This window comes from Alosa sapidissima, chromosome 24 (genome assembly GCF_018492685.1).
Source record: "Alosa sapidissima isolate fAloSap1 chromosome 24, fAloSap1.pri, whole genome shotgun sequence".
Classification (NCBI taxonomy): Eukaryota; Metazoa; Chordata; class Actinopteri; order Clupeiformes; family Clupeidae; genus Alosa; species Alosa sapidissima.
The window spans coordinates 15140947-15154404 of NC_055980.1; the positions used below are offsets into that span (position 1 = coordinate 15140947).

At 42.4% G+C, this 13458-nt stretch overlaps 1 protein-coding gene across 19 annotated transcripts in view; it reads left to right on the plus strand.

The window, feature by feature from the left end:
- LOC121699762 (calcium-activated potassium channel subunit alpha-1-like) overlaps window positions 1-13458 on the plus strand; it is a 102559-nt gene that overhangs the window by 71454 nt on the left and 17647 nt on the right. For 8 of the 19 annotated variants that reach the window (XM_042082148.1, XM_042082147.1, XM_042082151.1 and 5 more), the window contains exons 10-21: window positions 881-991; window positions 1092-1197; window positions 1403-1485; window positions 2016-2085; window positions 2289-2444; window positions 2810-2919; window positions 3035-3103; window positions 3364-3450; window positions 3577-3653; window positions 5775-5945; window positions 7791-7823; window positions 11247-11340. In XM_042082148.1, coding sequence (XP_041938082.1) covers window positions 881-991; window positions 1092-1197; window positions 1403-1485; window positions 2016-2085; window positions 2289-2444; window positions 2810-2919; window positions 3035-3103; window positions 3364-3450; window positions 3577-3653; window positions 5775-5945; window positions 7791-7823; window positions 11247-11340 — 1167 coding nt within the window. Of the gene's footprint in view, window positions 1-880; window positions 992-1091; window positions 1198-1402; window positions 1486-2015; window positions 2086-2288; window positions 2445-2809; window positions 2920-3034; window positions 3104-3363; window positions 3451-3576; window positions 3654-4370; window positions 4380-5774; window positions 5946-7790; window positions 7824-11246; window positions 11341-13458 lie in introns of all 19 variants that reach the window. The other 11 variants (XM_042082157.1, XM_042082163.1, XM_042082164.1 and 8 more) reach the window with 4 other exon arrangements.

Sequence of the window (13458 nt, forward strand, 5' to 3'; positions counted from 1 at the left end):
TCTCTCTGAAAGAAGATCTACTGAAGATGGGCAGGGCCAGGCTATCAGAATCCAGTTATCCCCCAACAAGTGAATTTGATTAGACCTGTTTTCTGGTGTCTTCTAACGTTCAGGCATAAACCGCATTTATTATAACCGCCTTAGCAAAGGCCACGCTGCTATATATAGACTGCCTAGTGAACAACAACACTTGTTTGTATGCGTTTGACATGGTAATGGTAATGAAAGAAAACAGACGTAAAGGGATGGTGTAATGTAGAATTGAAATGTGCTTCTTATTTCGCACAACCTGGAGGCTCTTTGGTGTCCTGGCCCCCAGGTTGAGAACCATTAGTATAAAAGCTTGTTAGTAAGATGTTGGTACTTGAAACTGCGTTATTTATCACAACATAACTCCTCATTATGTAATGCCTCAGTTACAGGACTATGTGAGCTGTCATTCTGTTAAAATGTTTTTTCCTCCTTTATTGGCATTTTTATAAAGTTTAACATCAGGGCAATGCTGGACGAGTGGACTCAAGAATAACATTGTTGAACATTTGAAGGGCCCCATTTACTTGGATAGACGTGACATCATATAGCATTTGCAGCGAATTAACTGTTCATGTTAATTGTTACTTTTTTCCCTTTAGGAACATTGTTGATTAATTTACATGGATAGACAATCACAGATTATATAACATTATCAATTTCTCCTTTTCATCCATTTGTTCCCTTTTTCGTTCTGTTTATCTGTGGTTGCTGGTTTAAGGTATCAACAGACAGGGTTGCAGAAAGCTGGGTTTGATGCAGCTTGATGCTACCCAGCTGAAAGCCAAGGCGGGCTGGTAGACAGTAAGATTCCTCTCTAATGGCTCTTTATAAACTTTTTACCTTGCAGGCATATCGTGGTGTGTGGTCATATAACGCTTGAAAGTGTGTCCAACTTCTTAAAAGACTTTCTTCACAAGGACAGGGATGATGTCAATGTAGAAATTGTTTTTCTTCATAAGTAAGTGCTTTTGTGGTCAGCAATCCTGTTTTTTATTTGCATAGTTGTTTTGAGAAGAGACACAGTTACAGACTGATTATTTACTCACTTTCTGTTGTAGTATTTCCCCTAATCTTGAGCTGGAAGCCTTATTCAAACGCCATTTCACCCAGGTGGAATTTTACCAAGGGTCTGTCCTTAACCCTCATGATCTTGCAAGAGTGAAGGTGATTTTTTTTTTTTGTTTTCTTATTTTGTTTGTTATTTCTAATGTAAATGTTTTTGACAAAGTAGTCATTTACTCGTAGACCAGTGTTCATGGCAAAACAAATATTAAGTTAATTATAAAAAATTAAAACGTTTTAACTTGATTTATTTCCGCTGGTGACCCCTGTGGATCCCTTTCCTGATTTTGATATTTTCCACATTCAGATTGAATCGGCCGATGCCTGTTTGATCTTAGCTAACAAATACTGTGCAGACCCTGATGCAGAGGATGCCTCCAACATAATGAGGTGAGACAAGCACAAGAGAAGGGTAGGGGGAACAATTAAATCAAGGACATTAGCCTTTAAATATTAGTTTAGCCCAAACCCACCCCCTCTGGAAGTACGACACAAGATCTGATTGACTTTTTCTGTTTTTTTTTGTTGTTGTTGGCTTGTCCATAAGAGTTATAAGGTCTAGCATTTTAAAATATTCATTACTTTGTTAACACTTTACTTGAAGGTATCTACATAAGAGTGACATGACACTGTCATGACACATGAACCCTAACTTTAACCCTAACTTGTCATGACAAAAAACGAATGACACTTAATGACAAAAGTGTTATGCCATAAACGTTTATGACTTGTTTATAATGTTTATGAAACGATGTAGATACTATCAAGTAAAGTGTAACCATTACTTTAAACATCAGTAACAGATAGAGTAACATCAATGTGATCAGGACCAGATTGTCACATCTCATGGACTGAAGTTTAACAGAAAATGTTTCCAACTGTCTTTTGCCAATTTGTGCATCATTATGCTTATTACTCAGAGTGATATCCATCAAGAATTACCACCCTAAGATCCGCATCATAACACAGATGTTGCAGTACCACAATAAGGTACGGACCCCACCTTTCACTATTGCAGTTTTATAATTGTGTTTAATGGACTGTAAAAGCCTAACTAATCAGTCAGTGTTGGCAAGTGAAAATTACTTTTGCAGATGTTCTTTCTAATCTTCCTCCTCCTCCTCCTCCTCTTCTCCTTTCACATAATTGTCGTATTTGTCTTCGTTGACGTCTCTCTTCCTCGCCTCTCCCAGGCCCATCTCCTGAACATCCCGAGCTGGAACTGGAAGGAGGGAGACGACGCCATCTGCCTGGCCGAGCTCAAACTCGGCTTCATCGCCCAGAGCTGCCTGGCACAGGGCCTCTCCACCATGCTGGCCAACCTCTTCTCCATGAGGTCATTCATCAAGGTACCGCCCGACCGGAGGCCGTCCCGTCCCGTCCTTTGCTCGTTTTGCATTGTTATTTATACCGCTATAAACACTTTAGCGAAGTTTAATCCATTAAGTAGCACGTCCTTTGCCAAAAAAGGCTGTGAAACCGGTTGGCACCCTGGGGTTGTGAATGACCTTCCTCAGGGATGTTCTTTTGAAACAGTAAACATTCCCTAATGCCTCATGATACTAATAATCCCATGCCTGGTTTTGAACATTTAGGCCTTTTGATTAATGATGACTGGTCAATGTCTGGTTGAGAAAGGAACAGATTGATGTTTGACTAGGTGTATGTTACTGGCTAGGTGGGTGATTTTGTGATCTCTTTGTTGGTGGGATAGATTGAAGAGGACACATGGCAGAAGTACTACTTGGAGGGGGTGGCCAATGAAATGTACACAGAGTATCTTTCTAGTGCCTTTGTGGGTTTTTCCTTCCCTGAGGTTTGTGAGTGAGTACACTTTTGATCTCTCTCATCATATAACAAAATACATTTACACACCTTTGTTTTTTATTGTGCTTGACATTGACATGGTGTGGTAAGATTAGTGTTTGTTTTCCTCCAGGTTGTGCTATGTGAAGCTGAAGCTGTTGTTAATAGCCATAGAATACAAGTCAGATATACGAGAAAGCAGGTGAGACTTTGCAGTGTTTCATGCTGAAGTTCTTAATGGATATGTTCATGAAGTAAAATCATTATGTGTCTTTGTTTATATTTGTAAGATGATGTATGTATTTTGATCATCTGATATCTGATATGATAATGCACACAGCAATAAATTATGCATCGTAACATTGCATTGCTATTGTTGTTTATTGCTGTCTATTGCTGTTACTGTTTATTAAAGATTGAAAGAGTGTGAATAAACTCGAATGTATCTTTGATGTTGATTAGCACGCTCATCAACCCTGGGAACCATGTGAAGATGGAGGAGGGAACGTTAGGCTTCTTCATAGCCAGTGATGCTAAAGAAGTGAAGAGGTACTGTTGCATTGTGACATTTCCACAAACACAACCACCTGCAATAACTGAAGCAGTCTGCATTCCTGGTTTGTTTTTGTGACAAGCACATGTCCACTCTTATTACTGTTCTCATTTGTATGTCAGGGCACTGTATTACTGCAAAGCTTGCCACGACGACATCACAGATCCGAAACGGATCAAAAAGTGTGGGTGCAAAAGAAGTAAGTGCTCAGTTACATCTGCTCCCTCTATTCTCGGTGGACTTGAAATTTTCCTGAAAGTTATTGGTCTTTACATGTGCCTTCATGAAGCCATTCTTTTGTTTTTACTTTTGCCTTCAGGAAGTTTTTCTTATTTTATTTTCAGTGTTTAAAGTAGTGTACCTAAGTGCATTTATTCCATGAAATTGTAAAACAAGAAGAGAATATTAATGTGGCTTCCCACCCAGTATCCCCAGAGTAATTTCCCAAATTCTGAAAACGTAATTTATCCATGGCCTGAAAATGTGCCCGTGGTATGAAAAGACTTCATATCACCTTTAGGGATTTCTTCAGTCTTATAGGAATTATAACATTATTACTGACTGAACTACCAAGTACTTGGAGTATCTAGACTACGTTTGGGAGGTGCTTTAACAATTTCACAGCAGCTTCACAAAGGCCATAGTTAACTTACACAAAGATTACAAAATCAGCATCCGGACATTTGTAATTCCCAGTCTTTAAATAGGAATATATAACTACATTATTATTATGTTGTTGTTTTGTTCTGATGTTTCCATTGACTGGAATTAACACCATCTCTTACCCCACAACAGTAGTGAAAGGATTAACAGTATTATAACAACTTTTTCAAATAAATCATTTTTTCTTTTATCTTTTCTTTACTTTTTCCTTTTTTGCTGCATCGGAAATGGTTTTTAAACCACTCTTTAATAGTGATTTATTGTGAGTAAAAGTGCTCCCTTTTATGCTTGGAAAGGACAGTCACACAAAAACTGAATTGTAAAATATATCTACAGTATTTGTTTATGTTGCATGTGTAAACGTGAGTGCTGCACCCCCCCATGCATATCATTATTGTGTAAGTACATGACGGAAAGAATCTAGTTTTAAGGGATTGTGATTCAGATAAAGAGAACTTGGAGGCCTTTTTCTTAAGCATAACATATAGGGTAACCCAAAAGATAGCTCAGGCATTTTTACAATAGTGTCACCAACAATGCATTACAAGATGATTTGTTGATATAGATTTATACCAGCTCTCTAAAAATCTTGATTGTGATGGTAATATATAGTTTATTTTAGAGGGTAGAAATGTATCTTTAAAAGGAGTTGCTATACCCCAACGTACCACAAGATGTCATACCAAAACCTTATTAAATCAGACACAACAGTTAGATCCCTCAACCATAGGCCCTCATTGCATATCTAACATTTAAAAAACAGATTGCATTGTCAAGGCTACTGTATGTCACATCAAACATCAGGGCTGCCATGTTTGTAAACTACATGTTGCATGTTCTATTCAAGCATGCAGTCCAGCTTGTTGTGAATTACTAATGGAAGAAGCACTAACTGACTTCAGAGCTCCATCCTGAGTTTTGGTGCTGAAGGCTTTTTCCTGTCATACATTCCTTGTGCTCCACGCATCGCCATTTTGAGTCCTTCACCCTTCACTTTAGGAATTACAACATGAGCCCTGGAGCACAGCTTGGCTGCTGTGATTTCACTAATGAAATAACCTCTTGCGTGTAAAGTTAGCTGTCCATGGTTTTCTGTGTTGTCGCTTTTATGTTCAAGCAAGGGTTTCTGCTATAAAATATATTATATATTATATAATATTGCAAATATACATTATATTATATACAATATTTTATATTATATAATATTGCAATATTGAGCTTGTTCAAGAGAGTACCTGCAAATATGTTTCAACATATTTGGGGATTAGACAGATGAGGACAAGGCTGTAGTGTGTGAGGGGTTGAGGCGTTCAGCTCAATAGAATTCAGTCTTCATGAGTCATAAAATGAATTGTAGCAATAACAGAAATTAGAACCTCACTTTTAGATGACCTGATGCTCCATTTAAGTTATTGCCCAAACACAATCTTGTCCTTATGTGTCTGATCTAACAGGGAAACATTATCCCGTTCCCATGCAGAAATCAAATTGAAGAAATATGGAGTTCTTCAAAGGTCCATATTTGAACATTTTTGAAAAAGAAAGAAAGAAAGAAAGAAAGAAAAGACCCTCCTTGTGGGATACAGAATGTCTTCACCATTAACCACCATTAACCTGCTGCTTTTCCTCCTCCTCTCATCCCAAAACATGACTGTAGCCAAGATGTCCGTCTACAAGAGAATGAAACTGGCATGTTTTGATTGCGGCCGCTCTGAGCATGACTGCGCGTGCATGTCAGGCAGTGTGCGTAGTAACGTGGATACTCACCGACAAGGCTACGCGCTCTCCCCCCTGTCTGTTAATGATTGCACAGCCACTTTGCGCTCCTGTAAGTCCTCAGCGTCCGTCACCGCTAAAAAAAAAAAAACAATGCCGTGCTGTCGAGTTGTCTGTTGTCATGGCGTCTGCCTGCCTGGCCTGCCTGTCTGTGAGATCCGTCATCTGTGTCTCTCAATCGCTTTTGAATCAAAACTGGTTTGTGGGGACTGACTCCTGATTTGGGCTGTGGTTGTTCTTCTTTGGTGAGGGTTTTGTTCTGTGAGGTCTTCTGCTTTTGGCGAAGTGCTGCTAAGACATCTGTTGCATGCTGTGTCGGTGGGGACTGTGTTCTTGATGTTTTTGCTGTCTGGCTTCAGACTCTCCTGTACTGTATGTATATGGCTTCTGTTCAAACCACATGATATTCATGCAATACACAACTACACGTACATGGGGCACACACTGCTACATACTCCATTACAGCCATGATCATGTATTGCTTTACAATCCTTTCATAATATGCAATTTGTTCAGAGGCTTTTATACAAATGACATTGACTTGAGGCTTGTCGGTGTCAATCTATAGCCATTTAATCCATTTTGTAACATCACAATTTCATATGGAAAGCCTCACTCACTGTTCAATAAGGATTGTCACCACCAAGTTTGAGGCCATGATGGCACATTCATTGAGCATTGTAATATGATGGGAACAAGGTTATGGTAAAATTTTCTCCATAGTCATAGTTGATGTCCTGAGCTGCAGGGCTGTGCAGTTGTGATCGTGGCTGGTACAGAAGGATAGCGGTGTCTAACCTCTGTGATATTCATAGAGAGCGAACCCTTATCTAGCCCGACATGAAAATTATGTTTCCCTTTTTTTTTTTTGTCAGGCTGCCACAGCCAGTATTAGTTGCTACCAAACACGGTGCGACAGATTCCCCACCACCGGGCAGGCCTCACCTCTCCCCCTGAGTGTGTGTGTGTGTGTGTGTGTGTGTGTTTGGGGGTTAGAGAGTTTTATTAGAGTCCCATCGCCCTTTTCCTCACAGTAGCAAATTCATGGCGACAGATTCCAGCACCCGTGTGGCAGCTAGTTGAGACGTTGTTGTTGTAGGGGTCTGTCAGTAGCACAGGGCTTAAATATATATGCATGTGTATTTATTTATTTATTTATTTATTTAATTCACCAGCCTACTTTGTTGATGAGCCCTGGGTTTTTTCATTCTCTGCCCTGGCTCAGTCTTAAAGCCATAGTCCAGATCATGTATTTTCCCCTGATTTGCCCTCCAAAGGATATTTTGACTTAACAGAGATGAATGAGGCCAATAACCAGTACAGATGCTGAAGAATTAAACATGCAGGCTCATTTTCATTTATATAGTTTCATTTAAATGGAAACTGGCTTTGCTGTGCTAGGTATCGTGTGGGATCATAGAAGTCATGAATAATGATGAAATATGACATTTTACTCATTTATTTCCCTGTTAGGTAAATGAAATACTATTCTCACAGGTGGTGAGTTTTCATAATTTGTGGCTTTGGTTTTGCCAAGGTTTCCCTCGCCAAGGTTTTGCTCAGTCAAATCATTTTGATCTACCCCAACTCATCAGCAGATCATCTCATCCTTGCAAAATCATCATTTGATTAACCACAAATAAATCTGATTTCTGTTCCATTGCTTTTTTTATTTTTTTTATTATCCATGATGATAAACAGCTTCATACTTTACAGGCACCGCATTTTCAAATGTGCCTTAAAGAGAATCTCCTCAATTGAGATTCCAATGCTTTTCTCACCCTGTCCATTGCACTCTTCTGTTTGAAATGTAAAGACTGTGTACTCTTTCATTTAGTTATCACTGCAACCTTTTCTCATCCTTACTCTAACCTCACTGTTTCTGCACTCTTCTCAGCTAAAAGTAACTATAATGGATATATCAAATCAAGTAAGTTTTTTTCCTTCCTCATTTATTTCCTAACCTCTTCTTCTTCTGTCCTTGTCTCCTTATGTCCTTGTCTCCTTGTGCACTTCTCTAGTTTCCTTCCATCCACCCTACACCCTTCTGTCCTACTCCTGTCACCTGCTCTCATCTTATTCTCTGTTCGCATGTTGCTGCTGATGTAAAAATCTCTAATTAAAAGTCTTGCTATTGATTGCAATAGCTATTCAAGGATTCAAAAAACATTTTTGTCTATCACATAGTAATAGAAAATGTTCTTGGGTTAGAGACTCATAGGGGTTTGGGTTAGGCTGAAAACATCCATAAATTATTAAATAAATGTGCTAAGCTGCAATTATCAGGTAGCGACTGTTTGTCCTTGTTTACATATAGCAGTGGGAATGAAAGCTTTTTTTTCTGGCCATAGGTGCTCTGAACCAGATTATTGGAGATAATGCCCCCAGAATACCCACAAACTGTTTGTCATGATGATGGTGTGTGTGTGTGTGTGTGTGTGTGTGTGTGTGTGTGTGTGTGTGTGTGTGTGTGTGTGTGTGTGTGTGTGTGTGTGTGTGTGTGTGTATTTGTGGTGTCATCATAGCCAGCTTGATCCAGCCACTTCTGTATGGAAATAATATTCAGTGGTATACAGAAAGCCATATGCAGTAAATATACAGTAGAAATACCGTAGAAATAGTGTTTGATGGCCAGCCGCACATAGAAATGGTTTCCATGCCTGTGAGACACAGCCACATGCTCAGTGTCTGCAGATGCTGGTTAGCTTTTTGACAGCAGGTGGCACTGCTTACCCAGTGCAGAGGTGTCATGTGTGGAGCCTTAGTAGTCGAAGTGAACAGAAGTCTCTCCAGTGACACATCAGTATGCTATTTACCTCACGCCACTCTACTGTGAACTCTGTGCTCCAATATTTATGTGAAACAAGACCACGAACGGCAGTGTCTGTCTTCCGTTGAGTGTGTAGTGTAATGTGTGTAGTGTGTGAGAGACGATTACATACCTAGTGTTAAATTAGGGCATCAGGCGGTGAGGATGAAATTAGGAAACGGTTAGTTTGTAAATCATAACAAACTAGCAAACAAAAAAAAAACACTTTTGAATTTAGCTTCTTTAATTGAATTCAACTTCAACACATTTCATTTAACTGCAGTGCTGTATAGCTCTCTGCTTATCATGGAGTGATACCTAGCCACTAGATGGTTCTGTTTCCCCAGTGCAAGTCCCCTCAGGACACATAGTGCTGTGACACTGGTCCAGCTTGGCGTGGGACAGATGAGCACAGGAGGTCTTGAGCAGGATGATGAAATCTAGGAGGCAGCTGACTGTTGATATAATCTTCTCAGCGGAGCGGATTGACCATCGCTGCCAGCTAGTCTCAGAGAGTCTCATGCAAATCCATAGCTGTAGTATTAGGGTGATGGCGATGTAGTAACTTACATTGGCGTTCCTCTGTTCGAATTAAGTTGTTCATTAAATCTAAGCCAATTTATGGAACATGACAGGGGCTTGTACCTCTGTCTGGCCATCGCTGTCTGTAAATCTCTTTGGAAGAGACATTCCTCAACAGAGGTAGTGAAGACTTAACACAAACTTGTTCATTACAGTGTCTGCTTAATTAACTTAACATTTTCATGGTTATTAATACTTCTGAAGTTAGCATACTGTATAATCCTAAAGCCTGCTTATAGTGCTTAGTTTAAGTAGTGAAATTAAATAACTTTTTTAATTATTGACTACAGACTCAACTGGAAAGGTTTTAACTTCACCTCAGCAGGCAGGTTCTTCTAATAAGGCTTTATAATGTGTAATAATGAGTTAAGTCATAAGTTACCTAAAAAGTGATTCATCTGGCAATATAGATCTGCTAAATCCTCTAACAGAATTTAAGCACTTTTTTTTCATTTTCTCCTTATTTGGCAGTAAAGGATGAAGTCAGAAAGCCTTACCAAAACCAGCCCCTTAACCCCAAACCGAACCCCAAACCAATCCCAGTTAGCCCTCCCCAGACAGCGCCCTCTAGTGGTTTGGGGTCCAGTGCTCGTGTGCCTCTGGTGAATAACCGCAAGGGGAGTCTGTGGCTTCCCAGCACCTCGTCCTCCCTGCTGCGCCTCAGCCTCTCGGGCTCCAGGGAGCTGGGGGGCACCGTTGGCGTGGGTGGCAGCGCAGCGGCCAGGCCGGGGGGCATGGATGACCTCCAGCTACATAGAGCCCGCAGCCTGCCCGTGAAGTACCGCTACCACTCGTCCCATGGCAGCACCTTCATGCTGAACCACAGGCAGTGTAAGAGGAACAGCCTCCAGCTAAGCACCCTCCACCACCACCACCCTCCAGCATGATGGAGACATTAAACTAAGTGCACACAAGTGGAGTGACTTGTAGCATAGTGCAATGAAACTCACTAACCAATCAGACGAGAGCGATGACTCATGAGGTGTCATGCGTGTGCTGTCAGAATGACCTATAGTTATAGCAAAATAGTTTGCATCAGATATTGTAGTACTTTGCACTTTGTGATTTAATTAGTTTAGAGCACAGTAGTTCTCTAATTCCAGTTTGTGTAAAAATTATTTGTACGTTGGTCCCTGACATTCTTCTCACATATTCTGAGGTCTAGCATGACAATATAGATTAATATCCCAAGAAGGGTTTTTTTGCTGTTGCCCTGGTATTAAATCAACAATTCCTAGGTGAGAGTGGGACTAAAGCAAAACTAACCTCAGTCTTATGACTTTGTTGGCCACAATGCCTGTTCTGGTGGTTCCAGGTAGACTGCAGCAGTGACTGAGAGAGTTTGGCAGGACCGCCGGCTGACGGATCGTGTTCTCACCTCACGTCTCCCCTGTGCTTCTCTCCTCCATGCTTTCTCTCTCTCATCCCTCCCTAATCCTTCATTACGATTTCACATCTCCAAATGCCTCTGTTCGCTCCGCTGGGTGTGCTGTGCTGGTGTGCACTTGTGTTTGCTGTGGATTTACTCGGGGTGTGTGTGTGTGTGTGTGTGTGTGTGTGTCTTGCTGTGTGGCGTAGTTGTATGTTTTCCATACCCATGAGTTTCAAAGCTGTATTTTACCTCTGGGAATATTTGAATCCCTTCTGTGAGAAATGTGATTGGTGTGTGTGTGTGTGTGTGTGTGTGTGTCTGTGTGTGTGTGTGTGTGTCTGTGTGTGTGTGTGTGTGTGTGTGTGTGTGTGTGTGTGTGTGTGTATGTGTGTGTGTTTTTTGTTTTATGTGTGTAAGCTCTGGTGCATGTGTGTATTGTTTGTCTGTGTGCAGGTGATACTATATATTTAAGCTCTGGTGTCTTTTGTGTGTGTGTGTGTGTGTGTGTGTGTGTGTGTGTGTGTGTGTGCGCGCTCTGTGAGAAGTGTGTGATTGAGTTCACTGCTAATAAACACTCTTGTTACCTGTAGTGGATGAGGAGCCACAGTCTGCTCTGTCACCCAAGAAGAAACAGCGCAATGGTGGCATGAGGAACTCTCCTAACACCTCACCTAAAGTGATCAGGTATGGTGTGTGTGTGTGTGCGTGTGCGTGTGTGTGTGTGTGTGTGTGTGTGGATGTGCTCTTGTGTGTTTGTGTGAATGCAGAAATGCTTGTCTGATTATGTCTGCTTGTGTGTGATAGTGTGTGTGTGTGTGTGTGTGTGTGTGTGTGTGTGAGAGAGAGAGTGTGTACATGTGTGGCCACGTGTGCGTGTGTGTGAGCTGTGTGTGAGTGTTTGTCAGTGTCCTTGAGTGGCATGTAGCCTGTCGACTCCATGCCAGCGCTCTGTGATTGAATGAGCACAGAGCTGCCATGTAAATAGAGGAAGGCCAGAGCGACTACTTAACTGCACCCTCCCCAGCCCAGCCCAGTCCAGTCCAGCCCAGCCGAGCAGCTCAGAGGAACAGTTCTTCCTGTGTTGTTGACCCCTCCCCCCTCCCCCAGCTGTCAGCCATGCAGCCACCATCCACATGTGCGCGCTTAAACAGTGCTGGCGCTAAAGACAGCCGCGGCCAATCAGAACGCCCCGTGGCTTCATGGCCCGAGGCCGGTTCCTCCATCGCAAAGGAGGGTTCCCTTTGAGTTCTATTTCTGGCACTGGAGGCGATGTTCCAGTAGGGGATAGCGGTGAAGGTGGACGGGGTGGTGTAGGGAGTAGCGGGGGGGGGGGGGGGGGTGTGGGGGGGGTGCACCGGGCGTCTCCGCAATCCGATGTGAAATCAAACGTTACCTTGCTTTTATCTTGTCGCCCGGTGTTCGAAAAGATTCGATTGATTCGGACGCATGAAAGGCGCCGGCTCGGCCCCGCGTTCATCCATTAGAGAGGGCGCTGATCAACATTAATAACAAAGCGAGCGAGGACAGGAGGGGAAAGAGGCTCTCCGCACTTCACAATCAGCCCCACAGCATGGGGGCGATGGATTAATGGCAATTTTTATGGCGCTCCATCTCTTCCGTGCTAAAGCTATCATTTAAAGAACCGTTAAACTACGCGTGTGTAATTAATTGTTCAAATATTGCTATCAGAGGGTTGATCTAAAAGCGGATTTTTAACACTTTGTGTGTTTAATTAAACTGTGCCTGGCGGATGCCTTCATCCTCATGGTAACACAGACACAGATAAAAAAAAAAGCCTATTTAATGTTATATTACAGTATAGTATACAGTACACACATTCATATTTCATATCTTGTTTTTTTTTTTATAATGCATCTTCTCTGCTTGCTTTTTGTTCCTAAACATTAGACACACCGTGTAAATATCTCTGTGTGTATAGGAAGCCCTACAGCACCCACACTGCTCCAGAGGAGGACTGAATAGCGTAGCCTAAGGGATACTTTATTCCTACAAGCAGCATAAAACACATTCTGGTGTACCATATCAAATATGGTTTTCCAGCCGCAGCAAGAGCCTTCAGGCCCTCGTAAATAAGTAATGATCAACAGATTGGATGTGGGTTTGTGAAGAGCTTGCCTTTGTCGTTTTGCATGATGGGAAGGTGGTGGTGGTGGTGGTGTGTGTGAGTGTTTGTGTGTGTGTGTGTGTGTGTGTGTGGGGGGGGGGGGGGTCGGTGGGGAGTGAAAGTGGAGGAGCAGGGGAAGTGAGGACTGGGTGGGGTAGGGGGGGGGTTGGGGGATGGTGTGGTGGGGGTAGGGTGGGGGTTCAAAGCGCTTACAGCCAGCTGCGGGTGCAGAGTGAAATGCGCTTGGGCAGGCGGGAGTGTGCAGTGTGTGGATGTGGTCGGTTGAAGCGAGCGAATGAGTGGGGCGGCTGGGCTGATGCTGGTGCGACAGGCCCCAGTGCTGCAGAGGAGAGGAGAAGAGAGGAGAGAGGAGAGGAGGGGGGGGTGAAGGGGGTGGGGGTCCCTTTATTCTCCTATTCCCCTTCATCCAGCTCCTCTTCAAAGTCACCCTGGAGTGGACCGTGGGGTTTGCGGGGTGCGGGGTTGTTTACGCGACCGGTGTGGAGGATAATGTTTCTGACACCCATTCACTCAGAGGTTTAGCATATTTCAAACACACACACACACACACACACACACACACACACACACACACACACACACACACACAGATGTGACTGCATGCACACAGAGTCTCTCTTTTTCTCTCTAACACACACATACACACAAACTTTAAT